Below are 15,845 nucleotides of genomic sequence, written 5' to 3'. Positions count from 1 at the left end.
GATATTTACACATTTATGTAGTATCATTACAACAATATACTGTTTTATAACAGTTTTTCAAAAAATCTTTCATAACTTTCACTTTTGCGATCCAAATTTGTACACAAGCCACACATGGTGTAACAACTTTATAAAATTCATATTTTAGATAACTTTTTATTCTCTCTCATCATGAATATGATACTGTTTGGGAGCATTTGGTTCTTAATGGAGATATATCCTGAAGACCAACACTTTTTAGTTTGAATCAACTTTGCTAACAATGCTAACAAGCTTAACAAAATCCTATGGTACTAAAACAAGGCCGGATGAGGAAAACTTAATTATTTTACAATGTGTTAATACAATTCTTGGCTTTCCTTACAGAAAAAAGCCTTTGTGTCATGGATGTTTACAGTGTATTATGATTTATTTAGACTTGCCTGGTTTAGTTTACATGTTAACTCTTATTCTTCCAACCTTATTTTTCTCTCTGCTCATACAAAGAAAAGAAAATACCAGTATCACTTGTTTTAAAATGTAAATTCCTGTGAAGGTGAAAGAGTAGATTATAAAACAACAGTTTCTCGTTTTGCTGTCTCTGTCTGTGAACTGGGATCCACTTCACAGACCTAATGTTTACATGATGCTCATTTTTTTAATGTTAACAGCACATTAGTACCTCTTTTACTGTTAAGCACCAGTTATATGTGCTTGAGATCCTTGTCATTTCTTTGCCAAAAGCCGATTGAACATGAAATTATAGACATTTAAACCTGAATTATTAACTGAATGCTGATTGTAACACCTAGGTTCTAAAAGGCTGCATGGAGCCTCTTTGTCAGCGTGGCTTTGCTAAAACACAAAGTTGCTTTTGTAAAATGAAGTCATGATTGGCTAAAATGAAACTAGCTTCAACCTGCGATTTTTAAAATTTTTGTTTTTATTGATAACATGTTGATGACGATGTACCCCAGCATGTTGCTAATGTGATCTGTGCAGCAGAACAAGTATGAAGTCGCCCAAGTGAAGTATGGATGTGACAGAATGAAGTTGTAGAGTAATTTAATACAGATTATGATTTTTTTCTGTGTGTGTGTGTGTGTATTTGTGTGTGAGATTGTGATGTAAAACTTACCAACTGTGAGTGTGAATGTACTGTATTTTTGGGAGTTTGACATTTTCTTATTGCTCCATGTTAGGAAAGTCTGGGTCACACAAAACAAACCTTGAGCAACGAATAAAACTCTTGTAAAACACACTGGTTCGTCAAAGCTGCTATTTCCTAGGAACAATATTTTTTTTTGTTATTGTTGTTTTGCTTAGTTTATAAAATAAACATTTCGTGAAAAGGAGGAAGTAGAAGGTAGAAACAGTTTAGTGTCTTTAAATAAGAAGTTAGTTTTGCTTTTTTGAACTCTGTTGACTCTCAAATCTGCCTCTTGGTTACATGAAGTCAAACTCTCTCTATGCGACCGCTCTCCCAAGCTGTTAAATCTCTGATGATAATCTTCAGGTACCTACCTCTATGTCCTTTGAGTCATCTGTCTGTCCCCTGCTGACACACATGTACATATATGTGTTTGTGTGCACAATATCTCAGCCAGGGGAATGAAAAATGGGAACAATAAACATTCAGCAAACCGGTACAGAGAGGAGACCCTTATACACCAGAGATGGACTAATTACTTTTTCATCTTCATAGACAGGAAACACATCTAGAGATAATGATGTATTGTGTGATTGTGTTTTAATGTCCCATACAGTGCTCTGTTCAACAAGCTCCATATTGCTGGTATCACATGTGATTTCTTTTTTCTTTTTCCAAAATTTGAAAAAAAAAAAAAACTTTTTCACACTCTCATTATGGGGTGTTTTTTTCATTTTGTAATGATGCTGTAACATAAGAGTATGTAGGAAGTGAAGCACTGAAATCACTTTCTGGATGCACTAAAAAAATGTCACTGCTATGTAGATGACATACTCACATAGCATTAGCTTAGCATCCAACACCACTGTTAGAAATCAGAATCCTACTTTCAACTTCAGCATTCAACAAACCTCAAGGACATCCTTTTTAACCCTCATGGGATTGCAAAGATGAGATATGCTCTGTCTCAGAGGGATGCAGTAAAATCACTTCAGGCTTTAGTTTCCTCCAGGTGAGTAAATAGACCAGTACTTGTATAGTGCTTTTTTTTGTCTTTCTGACCACTCAAAGCACTTAAATTGCTAGTCTCATTCATCCATCAACACCACATTCACACACTAATGGAAGAGAGTTTGATGTCAACCATCAGTTTTATCTAGCACATTCATACACAGTCATACTTATTCACACACCACTGATCAAAAGTGAGAGCAATTTGGGGTCCAGTGTCTTGCTCAAGGACATATCGGCATGTGACTACAGGAGCTGGGATTGAACCCCCGACCTTCCAACTCTGCCACTGAGCCACAGCTGTCGACTGATTGGCTGAATTATTGTGATTTCATTCATTCATTCTCCATACCTCCTATCCTGTTTAGGGTCGTGGGTGGCTGGGGCCTTCCTCAGCTGTCTTAGGGCGTGAGGCTAGGTACACCCTGGACTGGTCGCCAGTCAGTCACTGGGAATCAAACTAGTGATCTTGTTGTGCCAGCCTATTTTTTTATTATTATTTTGTTTTTAACAGCCTGTCCTTTTTTTTTTTTTTTTTTTTTTAATCGGCCTGCCCTTTTTTTTTTTAAACCCCAGCCCCCCTCCCTTTTTTTTTTTATTTGGCCTGCCTTTTTTTTATTTTTTTTAATCGGCCTGCCCTAACAGTGAGACTCTTTAGCTGGTTCAAAATCAGCTTGTCTCTTCAGTGATAGCGTCTCTACACTGACTCTCCCAAAAAAACAAAATTTAAAAAGAATTTTAAAAATTATTTAATAAAAAATAAATAAATAAATCTAAAAAAATAATCTGAAGTGTTCCATAGCACAAATATGACTGTGCTGTAAATCCACTAAGGCACCAGAATAATCAATACAGTTTACTGTCATCGTTTAAACAGTTAACATGGGTAAAGAAAAAAAATGGTAGAGATATTTTAGTGGGGTGAATCTGTGGATCAAATTGATGATAAAGTAGTGCTACGAGGGTGTTTAGGTTTGAAGACATATAAGTAGAGCCTTTTTGAAGTTGTCAGAAAAACACAACAGTCTGATGAGATGTTTAAAAAATGTAAAATGATAGCACAGCCATGTCTTAAAAGACCACCACTGAACTCTGAAAGGCCAGTTTTATGACTCATGTCTGTCAAGACTATTCAAGAGAAAAACAAGTCCTTTAAAACTTACAGAGCCAAAAACAGAAAAATAACATGCTCAATGTATCAAGCAATACGGATGTGAAACAAAATACTAATGTCAGATAAATCAAAGACTTTTTGCACATCATATCTAAAAGTCTGTTGAGAATAAGTAAATGTGTGTTTTAAGCCATCCCTTGTTTATTACTTCACCTGAAAAGAAAAAAAATGATGTAAACTTAATGGAAGGTAACAACTTGAAGCTTTTGTGAAATGCAAATCTCTTTTATTTTTCTCCCAGTAACATCATTAGGTTCAATGACGCAGAGCAACTTTGTATATTTGCCTAAAACCACCAGAGTAGTTTGATATCTTCTCCACAAAAAAGCAGCCTTTTGAGCCGGAGACTGTCCGTTTGACAGCCCAACACAGAGGCAGAATGTGACTTATCAAACAAATCCTCACACCTGACTCCAACAGAAGCCACTCTGTCTCTGTCTCTCTATCTGTTAAACCTCTGCAAGCCTACAGGCAAACAGACAAATATCAATAATAGCTGCATCCTTATGATTATCAGCTTCATAAAAAGGGAAACATGATATTTGTGTGCTTTTGATTTAGACAGCCACAAAATATATTTATAGTACAATATTTTTTACACGTTGAATCATCTGTTTTCATCTGCAGTACTTCATATCATCCTGCGATGCATTATTTTAGAGCATACTCAACTTTTTTATTACCCTTACAAAGTAAACATATACAATAACAGTTTTTTAATCAGCAGTGCATGCAGGATGGAAATCAAGCAATTAGATCAAAAATTCCTATCTACATTAATATGTTCATCTCTTAGTACATAGTCTTCATTTATATCACACTCTGGTTATTTACTCTGTAACATCTCTTCAGTTTAAGTCTTCATATGATTTAAGTTTAAGCGCATGTTGAGGAAGTTCAGTTTTGGTCTGTAACAGAGTCATTCATGTTGAAAAAATGCTCAAAGGTTTGTTGTGCTGACAGATCTTCCTGTTTTGAGACAGAGACTACATCAGGGGTGGCCAACCTGCGGCTTGCGGGCCACATGCGGCTCTTTGCCTTTCAGTGTGTGGCTCTTTGATCCATTCACAAAAAAAAATATATTATGTTGTTATGAGTAGTGGTGTGCCAATCAATCTAAGATATTGATATATTGATATATTGATGCCAGCGTTGTGATCAGTATTGATCAAAACTTGTGTGATGAGATTGATACTTAAGTTTCAGTTTCTTTTCTCTACATCACTAATGTGCTCATAGCTATCTAGATAAATGGAACTTTATATCTTCTACAGTAAAAACAGGATTTATCTTTGACACCGCTCCAAGTACAAATTGAAACACACTTACAAACACAGTAAATGTTGCTTTCAAAATTTTATGTCATTTTGTTTATGTGTGAGAGGAAGTGCGTTTTTCATGTGGCTCTTTGTGGTACCACTGTAATTTTTGTGGCTCTTGGTCACTGACTGGTTGGCAACCCCTGGAATACATGGTGAGAACAAACATGAACACAACAAAAAATAAATACATTTTCTGACATTTTCTGACACACATTGAGATAAATCACATCCTTCAGTTCAGCTGATGAGATGAGATAACTTAGCCAAACAGGTGACAACGAAACTCTTCAAGAGATGAATCAGTAAAAACAGAAACAGATGGTAGAGTCAATAAAATATCCTCTGTGGGTTTTGTTTTATAGATGGCAGATGCTGCAGTTTAACTTGTTTGGATTTCAGACGAAAAAGAATGACTGAGAAGAATAATCAAAAACTGATTAATTTTAGTCATAAACCAGGCAGCTAGTTTTGAAACAAACAGGGAGAAAAGGGACGACGATTCAACATCACTGATGCAGAGACAACAGTGTGCAACAGTATGAGGCATTAGGGTGGACTTAGCTGAAACACAGTGACAGGTCTCTCTGAATGTCAGCCAGCGGAGGGCAGCAGAGCAGAGAGGATCTAACAACCTGTGTATATAAGTGTAGAAGTGAACAACTGTGTGTGAGAGGATTAAAAGGCAAAAACAAATTTTCTACAGAGCAGAAAAAGCTTGAGTGTATTTTCATCCAGTATCCAGTCAAATGTGATCTTTCCTGTGTGTGTATGTAGTTGTGCGTGCTTCCAGGCTCCAACCGAGCTATCACACAAACAAGGACTGTTTTCCAAACCATCTACTACATATCACATGTAAATGCAGTATGTAGTAGGTACTAAATACAACCTACTGCTTTTGTTGTAGTATTTAGTATGACTGTTCTGTTGGGTCAGTTTTGTTGTAAACTACTCTGGTTTCCAGTCTCGGAAGGTGGAGCTACAGATGATGTTGAGTTTTTTGCCTGTACTTTAAATGTACAAAACAAGCAATTGGCAGATCTTGGTATTTGGTTATTTTGTTAATCATATCAAAAAGAATCATCATTCTTGATTTCTAATCTTACACCAAAAGTTATATCATTTACTGAAAATAAATCTGAAAGGGATTTTTATTTTTTACAGCTGATGTAAGAAACACTTCTATATAATCCACGTATGGTTTAAACCAGTGGTCCCCAAACTATGGCCCGGACCTTCAACATTTTGCCCAGTCCCTTGAACAATACCAGAGGCACATTATGTTTTTTTTTGTTTTTTTTTGAAGTCTGGCCATATAATGACTTGCACATGCATAGACCGTAACTTTCTATTCCACCCTTGTGCAGTTTGTGCCCTATCTGAAACCCCTTCCCTAAAAATGTCTGATTTTCTTTTTTTTGGTCAAGATCCCAGAAAGAGTTATTAATATTTGGTTATGTGTGGATTTCTGGGAAACAATAAATATTACATTTGGACACTTCTGCTATCATCACACTTTTTTTTTTACAAACTGGTCCTGGCCCCCCATCAGAGAAGGGAAAAGTTATTTGGCCCTGACGGGATGTTTAAACAGTGAATTTGTGATTTATATGGGCTACTGAATTGGTAGAAGTAAACACCTCTTTTACGACTGGAAGTGACAAGATTTACGAGTGTTTCTTCGCATCACTTCACTCCGATCTCATGGACAGTCTAACCTTAGTGTTGTGTTGTAATTATAATGCTGATTAATTCCAGTAGATGGCAGTAATTCACCTAAACCTGCCACCGTGCATTGTGGGAAACAGTATGCCAGGTAGACTGGTCCATTGCATACTGAGAAATTTTCCTGGATCAGAAAAAATCAGCAGATTTTTGGCATACTGCAGATTTTCCAAGTTTTTGCATACTACCTACAACACACTGAATTTTAGCTAAAATAGTAGGCACTGCTAGTGTAGTGGGCGGTTTGGAAAACAGACACTATCTGCTCACAAGTAAGACATGCTTTGTGGGACTGGCTGCAGTTTGGTTGATGCAGGACTGGAGGAGATTAATCATATGGAACTGGAGCTGGAGAGTGTGGAAATAGGGCGGGAAATCTCAGGTGGTTTCGCCAAGGCATGTTTTATCTCTGAGCCAGAGCTACTCTCACTCTCCCAGTCCCTGCCTCTTCATTTTTCTTTGCCTTCTGTGCAACTCTTCAAAGAAAGTTACAAACTTTGCTTCAAAAGGCGAGATTGAGTTGAGGTACACCTAGCTAGGTACATACAGTATACTTGTGAGACATTTCACTGCTTTGGGGGATCATTACAAACCATACAAGCATATCATATTCAGTTAATAACAAAAATAAACATGAAAATCAAAAGAAGCAGGCAGCAGATGCATCGTTTGTACTGTAACTGAGGCAGGCTGGCGAGGCATTTCAATCTGTGACATCAAAAGGCAGACATGGGCGTTCAAATGAAGAACAATGAAGCAGAAGGTCACATCTTTTGATGCCCATGTGACCCTTTCCTTGATCCATTAGCCTTCAAAACTGATGAGAAATGAAGCTTTTAAAAGGATGTTTTTCAACACTGATGAAGGAAGCTCTAACCCATTCAGTCTCATACTTTCAGACACCGTTAAATAAGACTTAAAAATAGCCACGTGAGATATTTTGTTACAGACTTTGTTCTAAATGAACTTTCAAAGTGTTTTTTTTTCTTGCAACATTTGTAGTGTTATTTTAGGGAGCCCTCAAATCATCGAGTACTTTTTTGACAAAGAAAATAGTAGAGTTTTTTTTTTCTTGGATAAATGAGCTTCAGCCGGTGTCGGTCAGTCAAACAAAGCGAGGTTATGGTGCGATAGTTGGAGCAGCAGCAGCAGTCCAGTGACTCTTCCACCTCTTGTTTCTTCAGACTTTCAGGTCCCTGTGCTTCAGTTCAAAGTCTACAACCAAACAACAACTCAAACCTTTGAGAGTTCAGTGACATCTCTGTACACTCCAGTCCACCAGACACAGTCTTAGTTTAAAATATTCTAATGGACTTAAAATAGCATTTGTCTCCGGTGAGGTGATAAGTTTCAGTTTTTGCTGCTCTCTGTTGGAGCAGGTGGTGGTTGTGTTTGCTCCTTCCCCTCCTTCTGGCCCTCTTTCTTCTCATCATCGTCCTTGAAGAACAGGAGAGGAAACATGCCCAGGATGCAGCCGATGCCAACTCCGATGGCTTTGCCCTGTACAGAAGGAAAAGAAAGTTTGAGCAGCATTTGGGGGAAATGGATTTTGAAGGAACAGGTTTTCAGTAATCCAAACAAAAACAAAGACCAGCTTTACAGGCCAGTTTTCAACAAGTAAGCCTCTTACTTCTGACTTGACAAGTGAATTTAATTGTACTGTTCTCTTGTTCTGTATTTAGTTGTTTGTTTTTCCTGAGTAATAAGATAATTTGCTGACAAAAGAAGCTTATCAGCTTTTTTTTCCTAAATCAAATCTCTATAAAGTCCCTGACCAGCTTGTAGAAAGCTGAGCAGCCGATGTTTGAAGGCATTAATCTCTCATCACATACACATGTATCCTGCTGTGCCCCTGAAATCCCTCAAGGTGGTAAATTTATTTTGAGTGCCCAAGTTACCTCCGCAAAGGAGATATATCTTTGAGAGAGTTTGCCTGGGATAAGGAAGAATTGATTATATTTTGAAGGTGATCCGGATCACCATCTGGATCCAGGATTTTCTTAAAGGATTCATTATCATTGTGAGATAGGGCCGTTTTTACCATATGTGTATATAACTCCACGTTGAATGGTCGGTTTGCTTTGTAAAACAATACAAGACAAGGCCATGATAATTTCTGACAGATGTAAAAGTACGATCTAGATCCTGCCAATATTCTGGATACTAAGATCTGGACTATGAAATTTGAACTGTCGTCATAATTTTCCACACTGTCAAGAAACAAATTATCGTAAAAACCTGCAACTAACACCAAATTGTAGCAGACAGTCTGCTGAAAGGGAGTATAACATGAAAGAAGGACTAAAGTCTTGCCTGGCAATCACAATATGCTTGGTGGAGGTCTGTGCTCTCTGAGTGCTTTTCTAGTTTATATCGTGCTAGCAAGCAAACTGAGTATTACTACAAATTTGTTTATACTGATTATTTGCTATCAGTAAAGGAGAACAGCTTCCCAAACAACATATCTTGTGCACACTAGTCAATAGCTTATTTCGTGCGTGATAAAAACACATTTTTTGTGCAAAAGATATTTATCTTGTCAGCATGAGATCTAACTTTCATCAACTTTTCTGGACGACATTAAAGGAACATTTTTTCACGAATATTAAACAGGTATTCACTAAGATGCCTGAACGACTGGCATGGACCTTCACAGTCTGCGAAGAGCTTTTCAGTGCCTGACTAATCACTCAATTTGATTAAAACTAATTACATTTCACACTTGAGCTGTCAGAGCGTATTAAGAGTCATTCAGGTGTAATTTCCCTGCAAAATAACTATGATAGAGCGGACACATCACAGTGACTTGTCTTTCTGAACCCTGGTTTTATGTTTCACATGCATTAAACAAACAGAAATCTATAATTGAAGCAGGCTCGTCCATATCTTGTCCAACTGTCTTATTAGTCGTACAGGATTTGTTTGCCGTATACACATACAGCTAACAGTAAATACATAGTGTAAGATTCTACTGGAGGAGTGACAGAAACTATTAGAGATCAGAGTCATACTCTACGGTTTGGGGATTTTTGGGGATGAATTACAAAATGTAACCAACCGAGTGAGAGCTGACTCTGGTCTGCCACATGTCAGCCTGCTTTGGGCTTAAGTCAGGAATCTGCATCCCAAGCCGAGACGCCAAAGCCTCCACGTAACCTGCCAGCCTAAAGAGAAGAGGAGACAGGCAGAAAAAATAAAATAAATATGCTGTCAAAGAGAGATTCAACTATGTATAACTTCTAATTGGATCCCTTTAAAGGTGCTTTGAGAAACAGGAGATAAAACATCCTTTCATCACTTTGTCAGGCACACACATTTATCTTCCATTCTCTCTGACCTTTCACAACTCAGGATCCAGTTGAAGGTGAGAGAAGACATTTGATGGAGTTAAGGTCAGCAGAGACATGGATGAGCCAAAGATGGAAAAGGCTTCATGTGTGAGTGAATGTGCTGACACAGAGGCAAAACATAACCAAAACAGAACATCTAAGGTGCTTACATGAACCTTCAGATCTTATTTCTTTGTTACCGAGTCACTTAAAATTCTGTCAACATGATGAAACCTAAACAAATAACTCAAACCAAAGTTTGTATTAGACATATAAAAAATGTGTTTGTCGAAGCTTCGACTATAATTTGTGTATTAATCAAATTTATGTTAAACTAACTCATGTTTGTTTTGTTCCATTTCCGCATAATAACCTCCTCTAGATGTTCTCAGCATCATAAGTCATGATTCATTACACAATCCACAGGAGTAACACTCAGAGCCTCAATGCAAATGATCAGAGTAATTGATGACAAACACAAAACAAATCAGAGGATGACAGCTTCAGTTTGTTTCAGCGCCTCTGATATCTGTCACAAATCAGCAGGATGTCAGCGTCAGCTCTGGTGACACAGAGAGCGTGCTAGAGAGAGCGTCTGAATGAAAGTAAAAATTTGTACTTTTTGTCCCTTATATATTTTTTTGTCACCTGCATCTGTTAGAAGAACTAATGTGCAGGTTTTAAGTGGATCAACAAATGACCACTGATCAGAGACTGTGTTTTATTCATTCATCATAACTAGAGTTAGAAAATATGAGAAAACAAAATGCCCTTATTGATGCATCACATTTAATGTCAACATGAACAAAAATCTGTCAGGAAAAAAGAGAAAATAGGCAGAATTCAACACATGGTTTCATCTATAACCTGTTATAAAAATAGCTCCGATCAAGTTGCCCGATTGGATAAGGGGCAAACTGCAAGTCCTGATATGTTGCTGCTTCTATGGTAAATCAAAATACACAAATCAAAGATAAAGTGGTCAACCAGGTAGGAAAAAGGCTGAGGAGTGTCTGAGTTGCTTGGTTACAGGCTAGTGCTATTTTTTTTAGGCAAAATCAGTTTAAAACCTGTATTTTAGCACAGCTCAGCACTGGAGAAAGTGTGGTCGTGTCTCTGTTGGTTTTTCACATATTTTGGGAATGTCTCAAAATTGCTGATTATTGGATCCATGTAACAAATGTAATCAGATCAATAATAAGCTAAGAACTTGACTTCAGCTTTTGTGTTTTATTCCTGGGCAACCTTCAAGCAGGACTTAAAAAACAAGACAGATATTTACTACAAACACTATTACCTAGTAAAAAAGCCATTACAAGAAAGTGAATGACAAATCCCCAACTCTCAATGAATGGAAAGAAATTGTCCAAGAAATTCACTGTATGGAACAACTTACTTTCTCTCTAAGACAAGCGACTGGAAGAGGTGAATTGTATTGGAAAAATTGGGCAACCTATATGAGTATGTAAAGATATTGCTTTTTTTTCTTTACTTTGTTTCCAGCCTTTCATTGTGGCAAACAACCATTTTTCTTCCCACCATGTGCTGATAGGCCCCCTTGATGATTTAAAAATAATTCTTGGACACTAAAGAACTAAACATTTGCACCACCGCATAGCACAACCCCCATATTCTCCTTTTTGTTCATACTTGTGCATTTGTTTTGCTTTTCTCACTTTAGCTATATGAATGTGATCATGTGTGTGTTTGCATGGGCATATGTGTGTACATGTGTATGTTTGTGTATGTGTATGATACATGTACATGCATGTGTGTGCGTGAGTATGTGTATGTATAAATACATACATATATATGTATAATTTTTTGTTGTTAAGCTCTTGCTTCCTCCTCTTACAGTATGGTATGATGTTATGAAAAAAAAAAACTTTAACTTGCTCGTGATGACCCCTGTCTGCCTTAAGTTGTCTGTTGTATAATTGAAACAAAATAATAAAAATAAAGTATATAAACAAATCTGTATTTCATGTTTCCTTTTGAAGAACTGTTAGCATTAAAACATTTACCTAATGTTGAACCGAAAATCGGCACAAAGCCAGCAGCTTCAACCAAACCAACAACCAAATGACACCAGTGCTGGTGTTCAGACCCATACCCCTCCTCTTGTGTAATAGATCTAAATATGAGTCCATTGTAACATAGAATAAGAACCTCATGCCTTTAAAATCGTACCCGTTTCAAAACGGAACAACTCAGACTATTTGATGTCTCAAATATAAACCTAAAAGGTATTTCTTCGAAGATCCTAGATGCTGATTTCATAAGAGGTAAAGCAGCAGTGGGTATAGAAACCTGGATTTGATGAGGTAAATTGTGATACATGTGGTTAATATCCAGGACTTGAAAACATTACAATGAAGTATGGGGGGAACAAATCAGCAGCAGGGATGTGTGTGCTGAGGAGAAAAAATAACCATTGTCACTCTTGCTTTTTAGCACCAGAGTTTCATGTTGGCTGAAAAAAAGAAAGGCTGGTCATATGCTGGTTGTAAGCTGGCGTGTTGCCACCCACCACTCGCATGTAGGCTGGATCAGCTTAAACTGGCACTGATTAAAGCATCCAGCATCTGTGTGTAGATACCTGAGAGGAGGACTTAAGGTTAGTGGTACTAGTTCTGCTAACTTTAGCCACACTCCAAAGTCCAATTTGAGACTGTTTATCAGCACACTCTGATATCCTGTATGTTAAATAAATGATCATGTTTAATTTTAACAGTTTCCTGAGTGTTTTGTCACTTTTAGTAGGTCAGTCTGACCAGATTTTAATTTTTTAATTTTAAAACAGCCAGGAAATCGGTCTTTTCTGAACATCCCTGACAGGAACTGATCTACATTCCCAGGCTAGGAGGTCTATCTGCTCTGCGTTTGTTGTAAATAAGTCTGGTAATGAACCAGAGAATACTCAAAGTTTTTAATGATGTTTCTTAAACAATTGTCTAATGCAAACAGTCGGGGGACCTTTAAGGGTTTTGAGATTTAGGTAATGCTAAGATACAAATTTAGCTGCCACAGCATGATGATCAGACGAATATAAAAGTATGATACTGAAGGTAGCAGGAGAATCTAGCTGTCATATGAGCAAAAGTAAATGACATACAGTCAGGTAGATTCAGTCTGATGTTTTTCTGACTCGGGTGTGATTCAGTCAGCGGTAGGTACTAATGGGTCCTCAGTTCATTGCACACACAAATAAGCTGCAGCTGGAGCTGTCAGGTCAGGGGAGAGATAAGGAGCAGGTAGAGCACTGGGGAGAGAGATACGGGTAGCAGCAGAGGGAGCAAGTGTGGCCAAAGATGGCTTTTAATACTGTACAGACAGAAAGGATGTGAAGAGAAAATTTATAGCTTAGTTTTCAGGTTTAAACATAAATATATAGGATGGTATGGAAATGATTATGGGGCCAATAGTTGCACACAACACATTAGAAGATCACTTTTAAGCTGTGTCCCAATTAAGGGGCTGCAGCCTACGAAGGCTGAATTTGAAGACCGATTACGTCACAGCGATGCGTCGAAGGCTGTCCCATTTCAAAGGCCCCTCCAAATGTGGCCGACGAATCCAGCCTCCTTTTTGGGTGCCACGAAGGACGGATTCGGTGAATCCTAGGAAGCCTCATATATCCCAACATCCATTGCGTGTGAACGCCGAAGATGATGGGTACGGCCAAACTCCAAAATGTGTCCTGTTTTTTCCAGATGTAAAGGATTTCTGGCAACAAATATGCGATTGTGTTTCTAAAACACCAAGAATATTTTGTTTTACTGAGTAAAAATGTGTTGTTTGGGCTCTTTTTAAGTAATATACTGAGGAAAAACAGTTCTTTATAAATCATCTCATTATTAAGTAAAAAATATGTTCATAAATGTAAATTCTCTGGGGAAAAAAACTTACTTGGTGTTTTTTTTTTTTTCAAGGAATTCAAAAAATACATTAAATCATTTCAGTAGCTTGTTTTTTGTACTTTTTTTATCTATCATCCCCCGAGCACTTGTTCAAATGTTGAAAATGTACGTTGTTGCCTTACTCTCATGTCAACGGTGGTTTTATACTCTATCAATTAAGAAAATAATAATTATAATAATGATGCGAATAAAAAAAAAGTAAAAATCATACTGTTTGAAATGTGAGGATTTGGTTTACGTGTGTTTAAAAAGTAATGTAAGCCTGACTGGTGAGGGCGGCACAGTGTGACGACGAGGGTGACAAACAGGAAATGCCTCGTAGACCAGACTGTCTCAATTCAGTTCGGCCTGTTTTGGTCTACGCAGGCTACGAAGGCTGGGTCCTTTGAAGGCTACAGCCCCTGGAGGCTGCAGCCCCTGAATTGAGACACAGCCTTAGTGTCTGTTTTGTGGCATGGTGTAGGTGAATTCCAATCATTTACATTAGGAGGGCAACAGGGGGCAGACTTGAGCCTGTATATTCATGGTTAGAGAACGCATCTGCTTTTAAAACAAAAGTCAGATTGAGTTTAATCAGAAAAAAAACATGTAACCCAGTCTGCTACATTTCTTCCACTGTTTGTTTTGAGAGTAAACTCCTCACTCTGAATCTTTTACAAAACTTTTAGGTTAGTCCCTGACATACAGCAGCAGAATGATCCAAATATTTCTCACACTTGCAGAAGACACTTCGATCAGGTGAGTGGCATGAGAACATAAAACACCTGCAGCATGAATGCACTGACATGATGAAACTGGCTGAAAGCAGTCAGAGGCCTTGGACAGAGTCTCAACCCAAAAGACTCAGAGTAAAAACCAAACTGGAGGCTGAGACATGGATGTACTGCACCACAGGCAGGGGAAAACAAACGTTTTTAACATCTAGGAATGTAGACTTGCTGCCACTAAAACCATGTGCAGTCATATTTAAGGTTTTGTACTTTACCTCCTGGAGAACAACTCAGTCTTTTGGTGTTAACATTTTGTAGGTGTGGGCTTTAATCTGTGGTGTCACACTGTTGTTGTTAAAGGCCACAGCTGCTCTCACATTAGTGTTAATGACACAAAGCTGTCAGATGCTGAATCTGAAGCAAAACAGAGGATAAGCTGTGTAAGGAATAAAAATGTTACAATGCAAAAAAAGGCTGCGGTACAGTGGTTAGAGGGTGATTATAGAGGATATCCTTTGGCAGGATGAAGCAGTATTATGCCTCAATTTTAACAAGCACCCACCCTGATGATGCATCCTTTGGCAAAACACAGCATCCCCTCTATTTTTATGGCAGATACTGAGCTTTAAGCCTCCTCAGGGGAAGGAATGACAAGCTGTTAATCCTCAAACTCATCAGGACAGGAAAATAACAGTACAGTTGGTCTAAATCAGAGATTAAGAAACCACAACAGTGTTTGAAAATTAGTCTCAACTCAGAATCTAGGATGCCATATTTAATCTTAGAGTTCATTTATTCTTTCTCTGACTTTTTTCCTCCTTTTTTTATTACTTTGTTGAATGCAATAAAACGTGGTGAGCGCTCTGTCTGCCCCAGAAAGTTACTGAAGCATTGTGTCAGTGAGGCACATAAATTGCAGAACAGACTAAGAGCTGGAGCTTCAGTACCAGCAGTCTGAACAGTCAGGAGTGACTCATGAATGAAAATAAGGACTTCACCGAGGATAATCTGCTTTCCTACATCTGTCAAAACACTCACATGCTCAGAGGAAAATCTTACACATCTACCCAGGCATGAACCCTCACATGTGAAGCACACGCACACACACACACAAATGGGAATGTGGCTGCACAGATTGCTCACCACAGGCAGTGACACACATATCCCGCCCTCCAGCACACACACACTCACACAGACATTAGAGATGTTATTTATCTAAGGGTGGGCAGCCAGAGCAGCAGAGCTCAGTCACTGTCTTTTGGTGGAAGAAAACAGGCGTGCTCTGGGAGGTTTTGTAAACAATCAGCTCAACATAATCACTACAGTATTGACAAAGAGACTCCAGAGGAGCATGCTGCACTGACAGCCACATCTATTTGTGCTGTTTGATTACAGGACTGAGAAACTCACAGTACTGCTGAGAAGCCTGTGACTGTGACAGCGATTCCTCAGGAAAACAGGAATTCAATACTGATATTTTTTTCCTTTATCAATCCCTAATACAGAGGTAAAAATAACACTGGATTAA

General features: G+C 38.1%; 1 protein-coding gene across 1 annotated transcript in view; it reads right to left on the bottom strand.

Annotated features, from left to right (window-relative positions):
- Positions 1–3,518: 3,518 nt before the first annotated feature.
- Positions 3,519–15,845, bottom strand: part of LOC141801069 (transmembrane protein 65-like) — a 53,351-nt gene continuing 41,024 nt past the window's right edge. The window contains exons 7-8 of the mRNA XM_074683966.1: positions 9,417–9,522; positions 3,519–7,858 (exon numbers count right to left, since the gene is read on the bottom strand). Of these exons, the coding sequence (XP_074540067.1) occupies positions 7,709–7,858; positions 9,417–9,522 (256 nt within the window). The 3' untranslated portion in view covers positions 3,519–7,708. The remainder of the gene's footprint in view (positions 7,859–9,416; positions 9,523–15,845) is intronic.

The sequence above is a fragment of the Halichoeres trimaculatus genome, unplaced genomic scaffold (assembly GCF_033239565.1).
Source record: "Halichoeres trimaculatus isolate MK-OKI-2021-1 unplaced genomic scaffold, fHalTri1.1 fHalTri1_scaffold_12, whole genome shotgun sequence".
NCBI lineage: Eukaryota > Metazoa > Chordata > Actinopteri > Labriformes > Labridae > Halichoeres > Halichoeres trimaculatus.
This window is presented reverse-complemented; position numbering and strand designations above follow the sequence as displayed.